At 40.4% G+C, this 22,615-nt stretch overlaps 1 protein-coding gene across 1 annotated transcript in view; it reads left to right on the top strand.

The window, feature by feature from the left end:
- The window catches only part of HEPHL1 (hephaestin like 1), an 85,853-nt gene that overhangs the window by 27,149 nt on the left and 36,089 nt on the right, over positions 1–22,615 (top strand). The window contains exons 6-12 of the mRNA XM_032358246.1: positions 2,746–2,914; positions 5,635–5,774; positions 5,925–6,056; positions 7,672–7,883; positions 13,237–13,387; positions 16,520–16,732; positions 21,731–21,944. Of these exons, the coding sequence (XP_032214137.1) occupies positions 2,746–2,914; positions 5,635–5,774; positions 5,925–6,056; positions 7,672–7,883; positions 13,237–13,387; positions 16,520–16,732; positions 21,731–21,944 (1,231 nt within the window). The remainder of the gene's footprint in view (positions 1–2,745; positions 2,915–5,634; positions 5,775–5,924; positions 6,057–7,671; positions 7,884–13,236; positions 13,388–16,519; positions 16,733–21,730; positions 21,945–22,615) is intronic.

The raw sequence follows: 22,615 nt of genomic DNA, 5'->3' as shown, positions 1-22,615 counted from the left end.
GCTCCTAATCTGAGTCTTGAAATATGGGTAGGAATTGAACAGATGCAGAAGGAAATAAAGGCTTCCCAGGCAGAGTTAGCACCATGAAGCAGGAAAAAGACATATTCTATATGAGCAACTGTAAATAGAAAAATAACATTTTAGCATTGGAGAGAAATTTATACATCATCTGGACCAACCAACCATCCAATTCTTGAATTTCCTTTTGGACATCTCTTTGAAGTAATTGTAGCAACCCCTTTCATCCCTGGGCTGCTCTGTTAGAATGCTCTTCCGTATATTGAGACAAGATCCAATGATAGTTGCAAAATCCTATTATTTACATGATAAACATTTTTTTTTTTTTACTTAAATGCCTATTGAATGACTTAGTCTTGGTCCCTTGGGACCACACAGAATGGGTCTCTAGCAGCTGGACGATAGGCTTATGCCGGAAGAGTGATAAGAGAAAAGCCTACAGAGGTAGAGCCTAGCGAGAGGAGATTTAAAAGGCAAGACTAAGAAGTCAGGACTGTGTCTGGAAAGCCAAGTGGGTTACTCCACGTCCTTAGGCACATCAGTGACATAATCAGTGAGCAATTTAGGAAGATAAGTATGATATCTGTGTGCAGAAAGGATTTGATGGAGAGATTCTGGCCATTGGATGCTAGTTAAGAAGCATTGTCAACATTAGAGTTAGATATAGAAAAAGTCTGGCCTAAGATGGTGAAAACAAAATAGATTTTAAAAAAGGTGTCAATGGAATAGACACAGGAGAAGTAATGTGTGATTAAATTTGGATACCGACTCATTACCCACAGTCACCGTCAGGTACAGGGATGCAATTCTCCAGGGCATCTTTGATACCACATTCTTGTTCCTGTCAACCTTAAGCATCTAGTATTAACGTTAGTCTGTTGGGTTATTCCAATTCAATTCAAGTCAATAAATGTTGAGTGGATCAGTAAATATGTACCAGATACTGTTCTGGGAAGACAAAGTGATCAAGACAAGATTCCCATTCTTATTCGCCCACCCCCAGTTTTATTGAGGTATAATTGACACATAGGAATTGCATATATTTAAGATGTGAAACTTGATTGATTGATTCATTCATTCATGAGAGACAGAGAAAGAGCCAGAGGGTTCTAGAAGCAGGCTCCCCACTGAGTGGGGATCCCAGTGCAGAACTCCATCCCAGGACCCTGGGATCATGACCTGAGCCCAGTCAGATGCTCAACCATCTGAGCCACCCAGGCACCCCTGATGTTTTGATATACGCATACTGTGAACTCATCATCACAGTCAAACTAATTTACATATCCGTAACCTCGCATGGTTATCTGTGTGTATGTGCACGTCCATGCTAAGAACACTTGAGATCTCAAAGAGTACAAAGTTTCAGTTACGCAAGATGAATGCATTCTGGAGGCCTACGTACAGCATAGTGACTATGGTCAATACTGTAGTGTGTACTCGAAATTTCCTAAGAGAGTGGATATTAAGCGTTCCTACTGCAAGATTCCTTTTCTTACAGGGCCTCATGCTGTTATATGTAGGAAGAAACTAGTTCTAAAATCAAGGCATTTGCAGCTATTTGAGACTAGTAAGATTGCGAAGCAGGGACAGTGGTTGTGGACATAAGCTGGTGTTTGTACATTACTGAAATATAGTTTTTCTTAAATTGTCCATACCCTCAGAAAAAAATTATCATAAAAAATTAGAAAATACACTTAATTTTAAAAATCAATAAACCTGTCTTAGGATAATGGTGTTACATTTTGAGGAACATTCTTTCTCTATTTTCTAGAATTTTATACACAAATGCATGTTACTTATAAAATGAAATGAATCTATTACTACTGCCCTTTATCTTACTTTTCCCACTTATTAATATATTAGAAATATATTTCCATGTCAGTGAATATAGAGCTACTTTGTCATTATTAATCCTCCCAGTGTCCTTTCAAAGGAGATGATGAATTAGCCAACCCAAACTCTATGGCTTAATACTTGTATTTTCCCCCCATTTTCGGGGGGGCTATGATAAACCATACTGAAATCCTCAGTTTACAGATATGTTGCAATTTTGTCTGATATTTGTCTGATATTTCTTTAGGAAAACTCTTAGATTTAGAATTCTTGGGTCAAAGAGTTTGTTTTTGCTCTTAAAGTTGTGGACGGATACGCATTGCCAAATTCCCTTTTACTCTTTGCCCTTAGGGTGTGAGCATTCCCCATTATCTGCCAACATTGAGAATTGTTAGTGTTTCCAATCTTTACCAATCTGATAAATGGACAACAGTGTCGCTTGGTTACTATTGACATCGAACTTTTTTTTTTTCATGTGTTTATAGGTCGATGGTATTTAGAAAGATTTTGTGAATAATCTATTGATGTCCCTTGCTCATTTTCCACTGGGAGATTCACTTTCCTCTTTTTTATTTGCCAAATACTTTTACACATTAATCTTTTGTCCTATGGGTTAAAATATCCCCCCACTCCCCATTTATCCTTCCCTTTTAACTTCATTAAGGTCCTGTTTTCTATACAAAAGTTTTGTTTGTTTGTTTGTTTGTTTACTTTTTTAGTCTAGGTTATTTTTTCATGTATTTCATTGATTTTCTGTTTGAAATATATTCTTGAAATTTTTAATGAAAAAATTTTGCCTTCAATGTTTACAAAGTCAAATCTAGCCGTCTTCTCCTGTCAGATTTCTTTTGTGAGCATTTATGCTCTGGCTTGTGGTTTTCCTCTCTTCTGCAGCTGGCATGCTGGGACAATATAATGTTGGTAACTGCAAAGGTGATATTCCTCACCCCAAAATGAAGGGTCAACAGAGGCACTACTTTATAGCGGCTGAAAAAGTCCTTTGGGATTATGCTCCTCAAGGCTATAACAAATTCAGTGGTCTTCCCCTAAATGCTTCTGGAAGGTAAGTACTCTTTGCTGGCCATTCTAACCTTCTCATAAGAGAGAACCCTGTTAGACCTTTACCTGGGACCTCACTGGTATCCCCAGCCCTTCTCCATAGATGACACAATGACACCACTTAAAGGGTTCTGAGCCCCATAATGTACATATGGCTGAGAATTGGTGGAGTATTTATTGTGTCATGATTGGCTGGTTATATTAAAGCACTACATTCATTCATTCATTCATGAAACGTTTCTTGAGCACCTACTGGGTGTAAATTGCAATGCTAAGTGCCACGGGAAATACTAAGCTACCAGAGAATAGAATAAGGCCTTTGCACATGTGGAGATGACTGTTTTGAAGAGAGAATAAGACAGGGCTCCCTTTCAGTGGAGGTGAACTGGCCAACGAAAGTTACCCTTTGTGGTTCAAGGACAGCCCGCTAAGTTATGCCCTCTCTACCCAGAGTGTCCTTTTCCTACCTATCCAGCAAAATGTTATTTTTCCTTCAAAATCTAATCCTAATGTTACCTCTTAAGTAATGCTGCCCCTGACTCCCAAGTCTTTAATCATTTTCCTCTCATAGCATATAGTATTTTTCAAATTAAATCTAACAATCCATTAAGTAAGTGGATGTGGACCTGTGGGTTGTTATTATAGAATCCTGTGCAATGATGTCTGTGAAATCATTTTAAAATGTACAGTATGATACCAAGAATGGTCGTTATTACCCTATGATCCCTTTTCTGTTTGAGGGAATGTTTTTAAAATTCTCTTTTTGATGGATAAGATATCCGTCATTTGTTTCATCATAAATCTATTTATTTATTTATTGATTGATTGATGCCCTTGAACCTAACCTAAAGAATCCATATGAACCATATATGAAACTGTTTGATATCAACACTCTAGGTTGGCTAGTATTTCTCTGTAAACAGAATAATGAGATTGGCATTGGGAATTTTGTCTTAGAAGCCTTCCAGAATTCTGAAGCACCTTATAAAAATGAAATATTAGGGGTGCCTGAGTGGCTCAGTCATTAAGCATCTGCCTTCAGCTCAGGTCGTGATCCCAGGGTCCTGGAATAGAGCACTGCATCGGATTCCCTGCTCAGTGCGAAGCCTTCTTCTCCCTCTCCCACTCCCCCTACTTGTGTTCCCTCTCTCACTATCTCTCTCTCTCTGTGTGTCAAGAAGAAAAAAGGAAATATTAAAGCATATTTAACTGATAATTAATGTGATATATGAAAACACAACATAAAAATTGACATGAGGGGCGCCTGGGTGGCTCAGTGGGTTAAAGCCTCTGCCTTCGGTTCAGGTCGTGATGCCAGAGTCCTGGGATCGAGCCCTGCATCGGGCTCTCTGCTCAGCGGGGAGCCTGCTTCCTCCTCTCTCTGACTGCCTCTCTGCCTACTTGTGATCTCTGTCTGTCAAATAAGTAAATAAATCTTTTTAAAAAATTGACATGAGGGTTGCAGAGAGGTGTAAGGCAGTGTTCCCACCCTTGGATAAGAAAGAGGCTGTATGCACAGAGAAAAATAACTTGGCAAGTTACAAATAAGATCAAGATGAGTTGTTTGGACTAGTGAGTTCTCTGGGTGTTCAGAGAGAGCTAAGATAGCCAAAGAACACTTCACAGAGGAAATGGGACTTGAGCAGAATCTTAAAGAATAGTGGAGTTTATGTAAGTGAATCATTAGGAGGGAAATTTTAGATGCAGGGGTCAGTGAGATCAAAATGACGGGATGGGGAATTTGTACAGGGGAGTGGAGGTTTGCCTAGAGCCATAGAGAGAGGATTGGGTAAACTGGATCTCAACCCAGAGGTCCTATAATCCTTTTGAACTTTATCTGATTGGAGGATGTAAGCAGGTGAAGATGTTAGAGCAGGAAATGGCAGTGAAAATTACCATCTTGGAGGTTAGTGTTGTAGTAGCATGTATGCTGAGGGAGAACCTGGAACGAGCCGAGGCAAGAGGGAGGGCATAGAGCGTGTAGCTGGAGCTTCGTAAAACGTTGCAAACACAAGGTGAGGGGGGCAGGTACGGGGGTTGTGGCAGTGGGGAGAAAGGCAAGGAAAAGAGGCAAAAAGGGTGCAGAGAAGGAAGGATGAACAAGATAAGGAGATAAGGCAGAGAAAGAAGACAAAGTCAGACTGTGTGACTGCAAGAGTGGTGGTACCATCAGCAAAACTAAGGCCTCGAGAGACAGTGCTAGTCAGGATTCACACCACTGTAGTGAATTTGGTATGTCATGTATACAGTTTATACGATGACTCTCCATTGACTAAACTATTTGGTTAACTAGACACTCCATACCTTAATCATGCCAGATATGAAAGAGCTTACTAAAAGCAGAGAATATTCATATTGACATGAGCAAGAGAGAGAGGGGTTCTTACTCTGGAAAGAAACCGGTTAGCTCTTTACTTTGTAGAATGCCATTCTGGGACTCCAGCACCGGTAAGTATGGAGTTCACCTGTGTTTTCTTCAGTCACTGGACCTCTGGGGAAGGAAGTATGGTGGCTAAGAAAGGAATGAGCTTGACCACCATCCAGCCCTCTGGAGACTTTCAAAGCTGCCTGACTATTCCTGGGAACTTGGTTGAAGACTGGGCCATCTTTCCTGGGGAGATGGGTGGGTGAATAAGCTAAGATAATGGAAGGAAGCTCCATGATTAAGGCATCTGGTGGATATGTAGAGATGTGGTCTCAGTCAGGTTCCTATTCTTTACACAGTGACTCCGAGTTCTACTTCACACAAGGGGACAACAGAATTGGAGGAAAATATTGGAAGGCTCAGTATATGGAGTATGTTGATGCAACTTTTACTCGAAGAAAGAGACTCTCTGAGGCAGAAGCCCATCTTGGAATTCTTGGTAGAATAAAACCATCTGTCATGTTTTGAATGGGGGGAGAGGTCTAGTGGGGCATATATGTACATGGAATGATTCTTCTTCTCCTGCCCGTATTCCCTTCCCTCTGCCCCTTTTCATCCTCTTCTCCCTCCTCCTCTTGATATCTTTCAGGCCCCGTCATCCGGGCAGAGGTGGGTGATACCCTGCTAGTGACCTTTGCCAACAAAGCCGACAAAGTCTACAGTATTTTGCCCCATGGCGTGATCTATGACAAGGCCTCTGATGCAGCCCCAAACATAGATGGTGAGTCTCAGCCTGACCTCGTGGAGGAAAGAGGATGAAGGAACAGAGGACTTAGAACTGGGTAGCTTTGGTTCAAATGCTTTTCTTACCAGCCCCGAGAGCTTGCGTGAGCTTGTGCCTTACTCTTTCCTTACTAACGCAGATGATGACACTCAACCTCACAGGGCTTCGAAAGGAGCTCGAGAAAATTCAGAGTGGGGTCTGCTCCACAGTAGGCACTTAGGAAATGTTCATTTCTTTCCTTTTCCCGCAGTAATGTAATAAGTCCCAAAGTGAGTTACATTCACAGTCACCCCCACTTCCCTAAGATGGAAAGTTTTTCAGCCACAGGTTACACGTGATTCTGTAGGTGACAACTGAGGATAAAATCTGATTTCCAGGGTTTCGTTGACATCAAAATCCTACACATGGTCTTGGCCCTGTCTCTGTTGACAAATATTTATCTACAATCAGTCTTATGTGCTTACCATCATATTCAGCCCTCCCCATCACAGAGTAGGTAGCAGAGACTCCCTACATGTAAGAAAGGGAGCTTCTGCCCAGTGGCCACAGAAACTAGGCTTCCACTCATGATACTGCTCTTGGGAACCTCCTAGTCTCCTTGGAAGTCTTCCCCATCCCTGCAACAGACATCACAAATGTCTGGGCTACTTCATGCCCAAGGATGGGGCTAGGCCCAGTTCAGAGCAGGCTTTGAGGTGATGGTAAGAGAAGAGAAGAGGGAGGCCTGGAGGGAGAATTCCCCCTCCCCAGACCCATCATCATTCCCTGCTCCTGTAGCAGCCTCTCTCCTACCTGTACTTTCTCCTTGGTCAGAGTGCTCATAGTCACTCTGTGTGTGTGAGTGTGTGAGTGTGTGTGTGTGTGTGTGTGTGTGTGTGTGTGTGTAGGAACATCACCAGTAACAGCCCAAATGTCTGTATTTTCTATCATTTACCTTAGCAAATTTATTGGGTACCATTTTGTAAAGCTCTGGACAAGGTGCAGAGAGTTTTTGGCCTCAGCCTGGCTGGAGAGACTCAACGTATTCATTTGGCACTCCAATGTGTGGGTTGAGTGCCAAGTCTTTAGAATCAGACAGCCCTGAGTTTGAATCCCAGACCTGCCACTTACCAACTTTGTCACCCTGTGTCTTCCCTTACCTCCTCTCTCTCATGGTTATTTGGCTTATTTCCCAGTTCAACCTAGATTTCAAACTGTTTAAGGATAGGGCTCTTGCTTAACTTTTGGGGGTACCCTCTGCAGTACTGAGTACAATGTATTCCACATGCGAAGACACTCAATGAGAGTTTGTGGATTTACATTTAATTGGTAGAGAGGCAATTATCACTCTTTTCATATTTGCTAACCCTAGTATTTGGATAAGAAAGAGTATCTGCAGAGACACTAACTGAAATCTTGGAAGAAAATAACCCTTGGATATAAGCTGTTTCTATCTCATAACAACAGACTGTGGCAGTGAGCTCCCTGGTAAGATACACAACTGGAAACAACTGCCCTTCTACAAAATACATCAGAGAGAGGCCCCAGGGCTGGAAGACCCAGTCTGACAAATTTAATGTTCTTGGCTCTTTTTTTGAGAGTGACTTTCATCTTTCATCTTTCATCTGCTCAGGATTTCTGAAGCCAGGGGCTCATGTGAATCCAGGTGAAACCTTCACATACAAGTGGACGGTGCCTGAGAGTGTAAGCCCGACAGCGGGTGATCCCCCCTGTCTGACCTATCTTTACTTCTCAGCGGTGGAGCCTATCCAGGACACCAGTGCTGGCCTTTTGGGGCCCTTGCTAGTCTGTAAAAAGGGTGCTCTCAATGCCGATGGGACACAGGTAGGCCATCAAAGGGCACTAAATTCTCCTCAGGGTTGTATATGGGAGAGGGCAGTAATATGGCTAGGGATTAGAGGATAATAAGGTGTCAGGTATGAAAAAAAATTTTTTTTTGATTTTTCCTCCTTCGTCTTAAAATACAGAATGAGTATTTTATTTTTTGTAAATTTAAGATCTGAATTTAAATTTAAGGTAAGTTTAAGGTCTGAAAGTTACAGATGCCCACTCAGAAACCCAGGATTTCTGTTTGTTGTGGCTGGAATTTGGTGGGTCCCTGTCCCTGTGCATTGCTTTAATTCTAGAATCTTCAGAGATCTACGTGGACTGTGAACTGGGACCCCTTCTTTTGGACAAAGTTTCTCAAACTTGGCCACATGTTAGAATCACAAAGGGGACCTTTTAAACATCTTTCATTCCAGTGCTCCAAACCGATTAAACCAGAATTTCCAAGTGCTTTTCAGTGTGTAGCCGGGGTAGAGAACCACTGTAACTCACCACGGTAAGCTGCAAGTGAATCACTAGTCAAGGGCACAAGAAGGCATGTAGATAATTTCTTGAAAGTCCCAACTTGGAGGCATTGCTGGTTGCATTGACTAGTGTGGCAAAGCATAGTATTTCAAGCTATGACTACATGATATTAAACACATTGATGAAAGGAGGAAAATCTAATCATATAACCATTTCAATTTATTTCACTAATCAGAAATAGCAAGACTATTTATTTACATGGTATATTTTATAATGTTTGGCATTATAAGCACCCACTTCTAGGCTCTAGGGGATTTCTAGGTAGAGGACACAAAGTGTCTTGGTCCACCTCAGATCTTCATTTCCCTGCACAAAGTGCCAATTGTGGAAATATCTATTAGAGGCTCAATGTGTCACTGGTCCTCTAGGTGGGCCCTCAATAATGCATGTGTAATAAGATTGAACAGTTACACTGTACCCCAAAGTTACATAAGGCAAAGCAGAATTACCATTCCTATTTTAAAGTTAAAGAAACTGAAGCCCAAAGACATTGAGTGATACTCCAAGTAGTAAGTAGTGAAACTCAACGGTAACAGAGGGCTTTGGATTTCCAACTTTGTTTATTTTCCCAATACAATACCCTTCTTCCTATAGCTAAATACTGAAGCCCAGGAAATTGAGTGCCAGAAAACATCTGTGAGGTAGTTCTGATTTTGTCCCTATTGCATCCATTTGATGATATTTTGGATGCTTGCTAGAAGCACCTTGTAGCATGTGAAGGTTGTTGCCTGAGTCAAACACCACTCATGGCCAGTCCATTTACATGAAGAAAAATTAATAGCAACCTGAAATACCGCACACCTGGGACTTGGCTGAGAGAGAAATCCATTTGGCCAAAGTTTTTTTCAATACGAAAAGTACTTATGAAACACATGCTAAAGCAGGTCTTCAATAGGTCAAAGCTTAGGTCTCTTCTCATCAGGCAGATTGATAACACAAAAAAGAGGTATTTGTATCTCTCTCCAGGAAATTCTCCCAGGGGTGAATCGATGTCACAGAATCTAACCAGGTGCTAATAGAGCCCTTCACTAACACCCATGCCTTCTACAATGGAAATATCTATTAGATATTGGCCACTTAAGCAGACTCCCTACTTTGACTCTCTTTCTCTCCAGCCATCTATGCCTATCTTATTTTGAATAGTTTTTATTTTGAATAATTTCAGACTTACACAAAAGTTGCAAAAAAAAAAAAAAACCCAAGAAGAATTCCCATATATCCCTCACCCAGATTCCCCAAATATAAACATTTTGCCTCATTTGCTTTATTAGCTTTCTCTTCATTTTTCAGTTGTTGTTTTTTTTCCCCCCTGACCTCTTTGAGGTAGGTTATTGACTTGCTATCTCCTCAGCGTGTTTCCGAAAAGCAAGGTCATTCTCTGACGTAAATAAACATAATTATCCAGGTCAGGAAATTAGTCTAGATACAGTACTATTATCAAATCTGAGCAACCTTGAAAATTTTGCTGTCTTGCCAATGTCATTCAAAACAAAAGAAAACTATGTTTTGCCTCATCCAATCTCTCATCTAGATCGTGTATCATCCCCTCTTCATGCCCCGGTTTCTCCTGTGATCTGTTTCTTCACAGGGAAGCAAGTGTGACTTTTCTAAAATGCAAATAATATCAAGTCATATCCATGTTAAACACCCTCCACTAACATAACACACACACACACACACACACACCATCCTCTAATGACTTCCTATCACACTTAGAATAAAAATCTATATTCTTTAGCCTAGACCTATGTGCCCAACCTCTGACCCCTTCTTTGATATATCTCCCTCAGTCCCTCATGCCTACTTCTACTCCACCCATATAAGCCTTGTTGTTCCTTGAACAGGCCAACTTTATCCTTGGCTTAATACCTCTTTCTTAGGCTCCCTCTGCATGGAATGCCTTCCCCTGACATTTGCATAGATGGCTCTTCATGTCACCTCCTTAGAAAAGCCTTCCCTAAAACCCAGGCAAAAGTCATACTCTATCACATTCCCTGACTTTCATAGGACATTTTCTTTTTTTTATTTTTTATGTGTCTAGTATGTTTCCTTTAATGAGAATACAAGTAGCAGGGAGCAGGAAAGTTGTTTGTCTTATCTTCATTTCCCAGAACAATGTCTGATGTACTGTTGACACTCAACTGATATTTATGGTTGAATAAATGAAATGCAAGATAAGTACTCCATCTTCAAATTCATATTAAGAAGTTTAGGTAGCAGAAAAAGCTATGTTACACACACTCAAACATTAAACTTGTGGCCTGCAATAGACACTAAAAATTCTAGGACAACCTTATTTGCAAAACTCACTTCCGGTATCCACATTTCAACACTCAAAGTTGTATGATGGATCATGATTTAGACCTCCCAGTTTCTCTGCTGCTCTGGGATCCTAAATCATACTGATGTAAGTACTCTTCACAAAAGATCTTTGTGCTGTGGACACAGAGGTGTACTTGCCATCACTCAGATGCATTCCATGCACAGGTGTGGGGTGGATTAATCCAAGTTTTCCAGAGAAACAGAACCATAAGGACGTATATGTAAACAGAAACAGACATATTATAAGGGACTGGCTCACATGATTATGGAGGCTGAGAAGTTTCACGATCTATAGAGAGAATCAGCAAGCAAGAAACCCAGGAGACACAAAAGTCCAAGAGGGTTAAGACCCAGGAAGAACCTATGTTTGAGGTTGAGTCTGAAGGCAGAAAAAAGTCAATGTTTCACTTCAAAGGCAGAAGGAATTCCCTTTTACCTGTGGGAGGTTTAGAATTTTTGTTCTATTGAGTCCTTCAACTGATTGGATAAGGCCCACCCACATTGGGGAGAGCAATCTGCTTTACTCCATCTACCAAATTCAAAAGTTAATCTCATCTCATATATACATATGACCTCTTCTCTCTAATTTTTTATATTTTACTTTAAAAAATTTCAAGTCTATATTATTCCTTTTCATAGCTCATGATCTAAAATTATTGCCTTCTAAAACAGCACATGATAAAAGCAGTAAGTGAGTATAAGGGATGGTGCAAGAATAAAGCAAAGGCTACCCATATCTTTAATAATACATTAAGAAAGCATCACTGAGGTGGGACAGCCAAACAGGCCTTTAAGGTTGACTTAGGGTGGCAGAGGTTCAAGTTGAAGGGACGCATGCATGAAAGACAGAGGTCTGCAGAAACAGCAAGTTCAGATTGCTGCAAGGAGCTTGGCCTCACTTTGGTCAAACTGCCAGGAGGTATGGGCCAAGAGATGAGCCTGAGCAGGAAGGCAAGGACCAGATCACTCCAAGTTTAGACTGTATTGTCCAGTTGCAGTAGGTGAGAGATGTGATCTGTGGCATTGCTGGGGATACCTCCAGAGCAGGCAGCAGGGTAAAGGGTGGGTTGGAGGAGAACACATTAGAGATAGGAAGATGGTTGAAGGAAAGAAAATACAGTCACCTCTCTGGTTCAGCTTTAAATAAAAGCATATTTCAACAATGCAGGATGCTACATGCTCAAACATGTTGATTAAGATATACACAGTAGGGGGGCGGCTGGGTGGCTCAGTGGGTTAAAGCCTCTGCCTTTGGCTCAGGTCATGATCCCAGGGTCCTGGGATTGAGCCCCGCATCAGGCTCTCTGCTCAGCGGGGAGCCTGCTTCCTCCTCTCTCCCTGCCTGCTTCTCTGCCTTATTGTGATCTCTGTCTGTCAAATAAATAAATAAAATCTTAAAAAAAAAAAAGAATATACACAGTAGGAAGTAATCCATGGTCCCCTCAATTTCAACTTATATTAACATAATTCAGCAAAGTCTCATGGGTTATGTGAATTCATTATTTCATTCAAAAACTTGTAGAGTGCCTTCTTTTCCAGGCATTTTTTTTTCTTAAACTGAGAACATAGAGAGGAACCCAAAATGTCCCTACCCTCAAAAAACTACAATGCAGTGGGACAATGATCATAAACATAAATTCATAAACAAAATATTATTGTGGAGACAAGTGCTATGAAGAAGAGTAGAGTGGGGGTGGATGGTGAGTTTGCAGGCAGGGTGGAAGCCAGGTTACTCTTTTACACAGGGTAGTCAGGGAAGGGTACTCAAGGAGGTGAGATTTGTGCGGAGAACAGAACAGAGTAAGGGAGTGAACCAGGCAAGACTGGGGAGAAACTTCTAGGCAATGGGAACAGCACATGAAAAGTTGCTGAGGCAGGAGTGAAGCTGGATGGTCACAGAAGAACAAAAGATCAGGGGAGCCTGGGTGGCTCAGTGGGTTAAGCCTCTGCCTTTGGCTCAGGTCATGATCTCAGGGTCCCGGGATCGAGCCCCACATCGGGCTCTCTGCTCAGCGGGGAGCCTGCTTCCCCCCCCCCCCCCGCCTGCCTCTCTGCCTACTTGTGATCTCTCTCTCTCTGTCAAATAAATAAATAAAATCTTTAAAAAAAAAAAAAAAAGAACAAAAGATCAGGGTAGCTGGAGCCGGCGTGGGGTGAGGACAAGAAGACAGCTGCCGAGAGGGGGAGGCATGGAAAATAAAAGGGTGACGACCAGCCTGAAAACAGGAGTGCCACAGTGTAGAAAAGCTTCTGAATAAGGACTTATTTCTTCTTAGCAAGTCTGATGGGGAGGGAGAAGGATGTAATGAAGAAGATGAAATTTTAGGGCATAAAATGAATTTATCAGCATCATGCTCGGAATCCCGATTTGCAAAATGAGCCAAAAAAAATCTAGGGCTGATGTCGGTCTTCATTTACTTGGTGTTAACTTTGAAAGTGAAGTAGAGAGAACAGCTTCCTCCAAGCTGTACTTTTTATACATTCATTTCTTTCTTCTCTGTAGAAAGGAATAGACAAGGAATTTTACCTATTATTCACAGTCTTTGATGAGAACTTGAGCAGGTATCTTGACGAAAACATTCAGAGGTTCACATGGCGCCCCTTCAGTGTTGACAAAGAAGACAAGGATTTTGTGAACTCCAACCGGATGCATGGTACGAACAATGACTTTCCCTTCTATAAGGGAAAGGATAATTGCATTTGAAGTGAAAATGTTTTGAATGTTTAAAACGATCCTAATTTTGGTTTCTTGGATATTGTTCTCAGTCACGAGTCAATTATTTCCTGACTTCATCTTAGAAGGTATGGTGAAACCTCCCTATCTCCCAGAGAGATTGTGAAACTTAATTAATACTTCAGCTTGAGATGAAGCCACACAGAACATGAACTAGCGAAGATCACAGTACATTATAAAAGTACAAAATTACTGACAAAATGCCCTCCCTTGGGTTTGTAATCACATCATTAAGTCTGATAATCCAAGTGATCATTAGCGATATACATTCAACAGTAAAGCATCTCTTATCAAGTACATGAAGGCCTGTCCAAAGTGCTAATTTGTAAAACGCTATCCATTCCTATCCCAGATCTTATTTTGAAGGAATTGCTTAATTCCCCTTCTCTGTGTCTCTTATATCAGTTGTAACAGTGGCAAGCCACCTTGTAATTGCTATGAATTACACAGGATTCTCATTAGTCTTGGGCACATTACCCAAGGTGATAGAATAATGAGCGAGAGTCCAAACTCAAACAACTACTAGAGGGCGTGCTCAACAAAGGGGCCTGCAGCAAGCACTCTAAGAGAACAGGTGCCAAATTGCTCATTTTAGGACCAAGGATGACAACTATGTATTGCCTTTGAAATATTACAGGAGAATAACAAAACAGTCCCTAACCTCCCTTCCCCACAAAGATGTCCAAAAACGTCCAAGGTTCCAAGTGACCCACAGCAGGCAGCTCACAGACTCCTATGGTCCTGGGTTGCTCCACGCCAACAGTCTCTCCTTGGGCCAATGAAAAGCACTGAGTAACTCACTTTCAATACCATCGTCTACAAAATTGTTGTTATACCTGAATAATGAAATTTATTTCCAACCTTCCTAGTAAACAAAAAAAAAAAAAAAAAAAAAAAGGAGGGTGGAATAAAGTGGAAATGAGGAAACATAGCAATTCCTTCATGGAAAAACTAAGTTGCAAAAGAAATTTATTGTAAGACAGGCCTGTAAAGAGAAAGCATTAAGCCCCAGTGGACTGGGTCACATCCAGCCCAGCCCTGGTTTGACAGTGTGAAATACACTCTCATATATTGGATGTGTAGAATATGCCACCTTGAAAGTGCAAAGAAAGCAATGCATTTTAATTTAAATTTTACATTAATTATAAATTGAATTCTATCCCCAGGCTTACTTGTATGGGGTAGAAGGAAGAATGATGGCAACAGTACCAAAGAGAAAGTGCCTCATGGTAGATGGTACTTTGCATTACACCTGTTATATAGTTGATATTCAAAGGTGTTTGTTGACCTCCTTCCCTCAAGACCATCCTCAGTGACTTGTGAGCTGTCCTTGGGGAAAAAAAAAAAAAGGGCCATGCCTCCAGGAATTCTTGAGTTAGTCAACAAATATCAACTGGGTTAGGTGACAAGGCTACACAAGAAGACAAAACAGTGTAACTTCTTTACCAGGCCTCCTCATGGGCTTTAGCTACCTTTATCTGAGACTATAACCAGCAATGGCATCATTCTTTTAGGAAATGTTTAGAGTACTAGAAAAAAACAAAAAACAAAATAGAAAACGAAAGTATTTGTTGAATGTATGAATGGATGTTCCAGAAAGAGAGGATTTCAACTAGAATTCCAAGGCAAGAGAAGATTCTCTACCCGCAGCCAAGGATGAAATTATTAGCACCCCAAATTGCAAAAATCTCTTTAACTTTCAATGGACAAAATTAACATAATTTATTTGCAAAAGAATTACCAAAGATTTTTTTTTTTTTTTCAGAAAAGACAATGTTCTTCTCAGAAGCCTCCAGGCTTCTTAGACTTTCTATTAATAATCCCAGACATCCAAGTAAAATTACCAAGTATCACTGGTTCTGCAGACACAGAAATAAAAAGAGACACAGAAATAAAAAGTAATTTTTTCTAATAATGGGACTATAAATGAAGAGCACTCATAAATGTGATAGTTGTTCTTTCCTACTATGGACATTAGTAACGAGTAGGGCGGGGATAGAATCTTGATCTCTCTCAGGGACATCAAGCGTGAGACATAATTACATGTAATCTCCCCTCAAAAAGTGCTATTCAGTTAATATATTCATGCCTCACGGAGTTGGAATGTGGTTTCTAAATTTTTTTCAAGACATTTCTCCAGGTAGTCACTATCAGTGGACTGAAGTTGATGTAAAAGAGGAAAACAATTCTCATTGTGGGAGATACAGAAGGTCTTCAGGACCTAAGTCATCATTATTCAAAGGCCCTTTACTTTATTGAAGTAGGGAAATGAAAGTATTCAAAAGGTAAAAGTATTTACTCAAAGATTGGCCTCTTATAAACTCAGCTCCCAATCCCCTGCAAAAAAAAAAAAAAATCTCTCTCCTCTGACCAGACATGCAAGTTCAATATCAATCAAGTGTGAATTTTTCCAATGGCGCAGGATCCAAGAAATCAGTAAAGGGATGTCTGGCAACTCTTGGAATCAAATGCAAATCTGTTGGCAGATGAAATGAAAAACAAAATGAAATGAATTAGCAAGGTGAGAAAGGGACACTTGAAGGAGATAATAGGATAAGAACCTCAAAAGAAAATGATTTTCATAGCAAGAGTTCTAGAGCAGGCTTTGGGGAAATTGATGAAGTTCATAAATATATTTACAAGGATGATGTTTTTCACAAACTGCCAAATGAAAATGCAAATTGCAGGATATCATATTACACTATCAAATAATTTTGTCAGAAAAAAATTATGCCGGAGAAAACCTGATTTATTTTTTTATTGATTCTTAGGACTTGTGCCCTTGTGTATACATGGTTAAATATACTATTTTCACAATTTTCATATATTTTCATTCTTCGTTGTTCAGTTTAGTCTCCAATTTGGATTGATTCCCGGTGTGACTTTTCTCTAGTCTTATCTACTCTTTGGTAGTAAGGATCTTCTGTAAATAGTTTAAACTTGAGCACTGGAACAGACTGCCCCCACACACTAATAATCCTCAACTAAAATGGCGTGTTTTCTGTACCTACAAGATCATCGTGGGCTCTGACTATGTTTTCCTTTCATTTAGCTATTAATGGCTTTATGTTTGGCAACCAACCGGGCCTAACCATGTGCAAAAAAGACAGAGTTTCCTGGCATATGATTGGAATGGGCACCGACACGGATATGCATGGAGTTTATTTTCAAGGGAACACCATCCACATACGAGGGACTCACCGCGACACCCTAGCCCTGTTTCCCCATACCTCCACCACAGTTTTCATGCAGCCGGACCATGCAGGTAAACTTGGCAGGATCATCTCCGGTCACCAAATTCTTATCTTCAGTCACACACTCTAGAAGAAATTGGTTGCATTTGGGCACTTCAAGGCAAACAGCCTTGGTTACAGTTGGACAATCCTAACTATTTTATTCCAAACACACAGTACAAAGAATAGAGATGTATCTAGAATGACACAAAGCAGAATTCAAGTCCTCCAAACAACCTTGCCACACAAATCCCAGGAGAGTGCTCTTGATTCATTCCCAGGAATGATTTGGCCCCAAGAAAAGGGGTATTTCTTGTTCTTTAAGGCACAAACATTTTATTTGTTGCTCTGAAGAATGTACCAGGCATGGACAGACCCCTGGATGCTTCCAAGTTATGGGCATGACCTGGTTTCCCTTGTCTAGAGACTGATAATAGCCTTTTGATAAGTAACTTGAAGACTTCTCCATTTTCATTCTGTTGAGCACCCTTGGTTTCCCCAGAGGGGAAGGTGCCTCGGGTCTGAAGTCTGTAGAGGGCCCATTGAAGTGCCAGTACTCATACCTTCTCTTAGAGATTCCCAAACTAAGTACATAATTGGGGCATTTTTATAAAAGATACAGGGCAATACATGGCAGCATATGCTACCTGTCACATGAAACATAAAGATGGCAGATGCTATGGGCACTCAAAATATTTCTCCAAGCCAGCATTTTCATTAGCTTTTAAAAGAAACTGACTCTTGATCCTGACTCCAGTCATGATCTCAGGGTTGTGAGATTGAGAACTTTTCGGGCTCCTGCTCAGTAGGAAGTCTGCTTGAGGTTCTCTCTCCCTCTTCCTCTGCCCCTTTGTCCCCCTCCAAATAAATAAGTGAATCTTAAAAAAAAAAAAAAAAGCAACCAATATGCTACCCAAGATGAGCATTTGCTAACTCTCTGTTTGATGTCTACTTCTTTATTTCACACTAGAAATAGTGTGAATGTTTCGATGCCCCTCAGTGTCATTGGTTAAAAACTTATGGCTTGTGCTTCCAAACTTTTGTCCAAGAACTGCCTGAAACTAGGAGCTCCATCCCTCCCTTATAGACTTTGAGGATTTAACCTTTCAACATTGGTATAATTAATCAGTTATGAATCACCCAAGCCAAGGGATGGCTTGGACACAATTATTTTTAAAAATATGCTCTTCAAGATCAAAGATGGGAGAAAAGGGAAATGGTTTTAATCCATAGAAACTGACATTCAAAGCTACAGCTGGCTGGAATAATTTTAGGGACTTGGTTAATTATTCCAGTGCCAGAAATCTGCGACTGCTTAATAGCTTGGTCATTTCACCAATTCCTATCCTATATCTACAGACCAAAAATGGTGCCCAAAATATGAGTAGACCCTAGGCTGCAACTCAAATATTTTTACTTTGTTCTTGTTTTTCAACCACTTTATTGAGATATGACTGATAAACAAAAACCTATAGGTATTTAATACATACAAATCAATGAGTGATGTTGAACATCTTTTCAGGTGCCTGCTGTCCGAATGTCTTCTTTGGAGAAATGTCTGTTCATGTCTTCTGCCCATTCTTTAATTGGATTATGTGTTTTGGGGATATTTAGTTGTATCATTTCTTTATAAATTTTAGATACTAATCCCTTTATTGGATATGTCATTTGCAAATATCCTCTCCCATTCAGTAGGTTGCCTTTTAGTTTTACTGTTTCCTTCACTGTGCAGAAAACTTTTATTTTGATGTAGTCTGGTAGTTTATTTTTGTTTTTGTTTCTCTTGCCTCAGGAGACATATCTAGAGATGTGTTGCTATGGCTGATGCAGAGAGTTACTATCGGTGCTCTCTTCAAGGATTTTTATGGGATCAGGTCTCACATGTAGGTCTTTCATGCATTCTGAGTTTATTCTGTATATGGTGTAAGAAAGTTGTCCAATTTCATTCTTTTGCATGTTGCTGTCTAGTTTTTGTAACATTATTTGTTGAAGAGATTGTCTTTTCTCATTGCATAGTCATTCTTACTTTCTTGAAGATTGATTGACCATACAGTTGTGGGTTAATATCTGGGTTTTGTATTCTGTTCCATTGATCTCTGTGTCTATTTTTATGCTAGCACCATCCTGTTTGATTACCACTGCTTTGTAATATAACTTGAAATCTGGAATTGAGATACCTCCAATTTTTTTCTTTTTCAAGATTGTTTTGACTTTCTGAGTGTTTGTGGTTTCATATAAATTTTAGGATTGTTTGTACCAGTTCTGTGAAAAATACCATTGGTATTTTGATAAAGATTGTTTTAAATCTGTAGCTTGTGTTGGGTGGTATAGACATTTTAATGGTATTTGTTTTTCTAACCTATAAGCATGGAATGTCTTTCTTCTTTCTTGTGCCATCTTGAATTTCTTTTATCAGTGTTTTATAGTTTTCAGAGTACAAATCTTTCACCTCTTTAACTAAGTTTATTCCTAGATAGTTTATTGGTTTTGGTGTATTTGTAAATGGGATTGTTTTCTTAATTTCCCTTTCCGCTGCTTTATTGTTAGTGTATAGGAATGCAACAAGTTTCTGTGCATTGATTTTGTATATTACTGAATTCATTTATCAGTTCACATAGTTTTTTGGTGGAGTCTTAAGGTTTGCAAATCAAAATTGCAATGAGTAATTGTACCTGTCAGAATGAATAAAATAAAAAACGTAAGAAACAAGAAGTATTGTCAAAGATATGGAGAAAAAGGAACCCTCATGCGCTGTTGGTGGGAATGCAAACTGGTACAGCCACTGTGGAAAACAGTATGGAACTTCCTCAGAAAATTAAAAATAGAACTACCCTAAGACCAGGTATCACACTACTGGGAATTAACCCCAAATACAAAAATACTAATTCAATGGGATACATTCTCCCCTATATTTATAGCAGCATTGTTTACAATAGCCAAACTATGGAAGAAGCCCAAATATGGTTAAGGAGGATGTGGTAATATAGACAATGGAATATTATTTAGCCATAAAGAGAATGAAATCTTGCCATTGGCAACAACATGGACAGAGTTATAGAGAAGTGAAATAAGTCAGAGAAAGACAAATACCATATGATTTCACTCATACGTGGAATATAAGAAACAAAACAAAGGAGCAAAGGAAAAAAGGAAAGGAAAGGAAAAAAGAAAAGGAGAGAAAGAGACAAACCAAGAAATCAACCCTTAACTACAGAGAACAAACTGGTGGTTACCAGAGGGGATGAAAAAAAATAAAATGATAGGAAAAACAAACAGCTATTTATGCATCTAAAAAAAAGAACAAATTGATGAGTTGGGAAGTAAGTATATATCTGTGAAGCTGTCACCACAAAACCTTAAACTCCTCTTCATTCTTAGAGAAGACAATTCCTTGGCTAGCGGAAAACATGATGAACAGGTGAATAATGGGCTTTCTGGTGAACACCACACCCAGTGGGAGCTCTTCCTTTTTATTTATTTATTTGTTTGTTTATTTATGTGACCTTTTTTAGTTTTTTCAATGTTCCAAGATTCACTGTTTATGCACCACACTCAGTGCTCCATGCATTACGTGCCCTCCATAATACCCACCACCAGGCTCATCCAACCCCTCACCCTTCTCCCCTCCAAAACCCTCAGTTTGTTTCTCAGAGTCCACAGTCTCTCATGGTTTGTCTCCCCCTCCGATTTCCCCCATCTCATTTCTCCTCTCCATCTCTCAGTGTCCTCTGTATTATTCCTTATGCTCGACAAGTAAGTGAAACCCTATGATATTGACTCTCTCTGCTTGACTTATTTCACTCAGCATAATCTCTTCCAGTCCTGTCCATGGTGATACAAAAGTTGGGTATTCATCCTTTCTGATGGAGGCATAATACTCCGTCGTGTATATGGACCACATCTTCCTTATCCATTAGTCTGTTGAAGAGCATCTTGGCTCCTTCCCCTCTTTCCACAGTTTGGCAACTGTGGACATTGCTGCTAAATGGGAGCTCTTCCAATGTCTGCCCTTGGAGCGTCTTCTGGTTTCACAAAGACCCTTCCTGATGAGGGTCCTGCTTAGGGCTGAGGGGGCTAGAGCACCCACTGAAACAATGGGTTCTTCTCATTCTCAAGGGGTAATTTGCAATACTTTGATATGTACAGCATGATAAAAGCTATCACTGTGCGTTGGACATGGGTAATGAGACTAATCACTGATCCCTTGCATCTAAGAACAGAGTCTCTATGAAAGGAAAGGAAGAATTATTGATTCAATAACTTCATTGACAGTTAATATCTTCCAATAATTTTGTTTTATATAATTTTATGGTGGATTCCATTAAGATATATCTACCTGATGCCAATCTAGAAAATTGCATCAGTTTATAAAATTACGTAATTCTCAGACATGATTGCTGGCATTATGTAGGGAAATCTAGTTGATTTTCTTTTTTTTACACTTGGCATTTTGTTGACCTACCACGGTAATGAGAGCCTCCTTTGTTCAAAGGATTAATGAATAATAATAATAGCAATAATAATAATTTAATAGTAATACTTTACATGTGTATTTTTCACTGTATATAGTTTATGAAATCATTTAGGGCAAAATACATGATTTCAAAAATGTGTCCTAACTTAATTTAGAATATTAATCCTATAGGTAATTAGTTCATTTTAAACTGGGCTGGGCTAAGATAATCATACCTATTGGTGACTTTCCAGGAGCAACTCACTTCTAACAGGTGTGTATAGTAGGGAAGACCCAGAGAAATTATTTCTTGGTAGCAACTTTGCAAGTTTTCATTTTCAATTCCAGATGAATTTCAGATGGTATTTCCCACCCCATCCCCCGGTAAGTAAATATATTCACAGTGATTTATTCTCCTTGGAGTCTGGCTGGAAAATACAATATAAAATTGGTATTTTAAAGATCCGTCTTACAAGTTATTTTCTTGGGGAAGGGAATGCTGTAGATTGTTAGCAGACCAAAGCCACAACTGGAACAGTCGAGTTCCCTGCACAACGCCAAGCCGTTTCTGTTTCAGGTATTTTCAGGCTATTTTGTTCCACCATGCACCACTTCGTGAGAGGCATGAATCAGATCTATGAGGTCAACAGCTGTGGCAACAAGGACCCTTCAGAGCAGCCATATGGGATGATAAGAACCTTTTACATCGCTGCTGAAGAGGTAGAATGGGATTATGCCCCTAACAAAAACTGGGAGTTCGAAAAGCAGCACTTGGACGCAGGAGGGGAAAGGTACCATGGGCAAAGCCGCCAAGTCTCTTGGGTGGGGTTGCACATGCTCCGTAGACATTTCTCAAGTAGGGACACCTAACATTGCCCTGGTTTTGTCTGTACAACTCTGGTGGACAGAGACTGTTATTGTGAGCACAAAAGAGGAGGCAAGCTGCCGATCTGCCTCCCGGGAGGGGCGTCTGAAGTCATTTGGGGGCGAACCCCGCAGGCTCAGGGCATCCCCTGCTCGCGGTGGCTGGTTGCAAGTGTGGCTGTCCCAAGCATGTGTGTGCCTTTGAGAGAGCGCCAAGCTTGAGAGGGTTAGGGAAAAGATGCAGGTCCCAGTAACAGGGAGACTGTGAAGACAAAATGGTACAGAAGGAGGCAGAGGCGAGGTGAGCAGGTAGCAGGTAGATTGAGGACCGCAGGGAAAGAGCCTTCATGGGATGGGGAACAGCCTAGGAGCAGGTAGGAGGCATTGCCTTGGCAGAGATCCCCAAATTAAGATGGACAGGCTGTACCCAGAGAGTTCCCAAGACTGACCCTCCCGGGAGAGTACTGTCAGCCAGCGCTAAGCACCAAAGGGTCCGCAGGGCTGGAGCATGGCGTCGTCCTGTGAGCTCTGGTGCCCTGCACACACTTCCCCTGTGTGCAATGGGGTAGAGTCAAACAGGGTATAGAGGCATCTGCCA

The sequence above is a fragment of the Mustela erminea genome, chromosome 9 (genome assembly GCF_009829155.1).
Source record: "Mustela erminea isolate mMusErm1 chromosome 9, mMusErm1.Pri, whole genome shotgun sequence".
Lineage (NCBI taxonomy): Eukaryota > Metazoa > Chordata > Mammalia > Carnivora > Mustelidae > Mustela > Mustela erminea.
The sequence above is the reverse complement of the archived record's forward strand: the minus strand, read 5'-3'. Positions and strand labels throughout refer to the sequence as shown.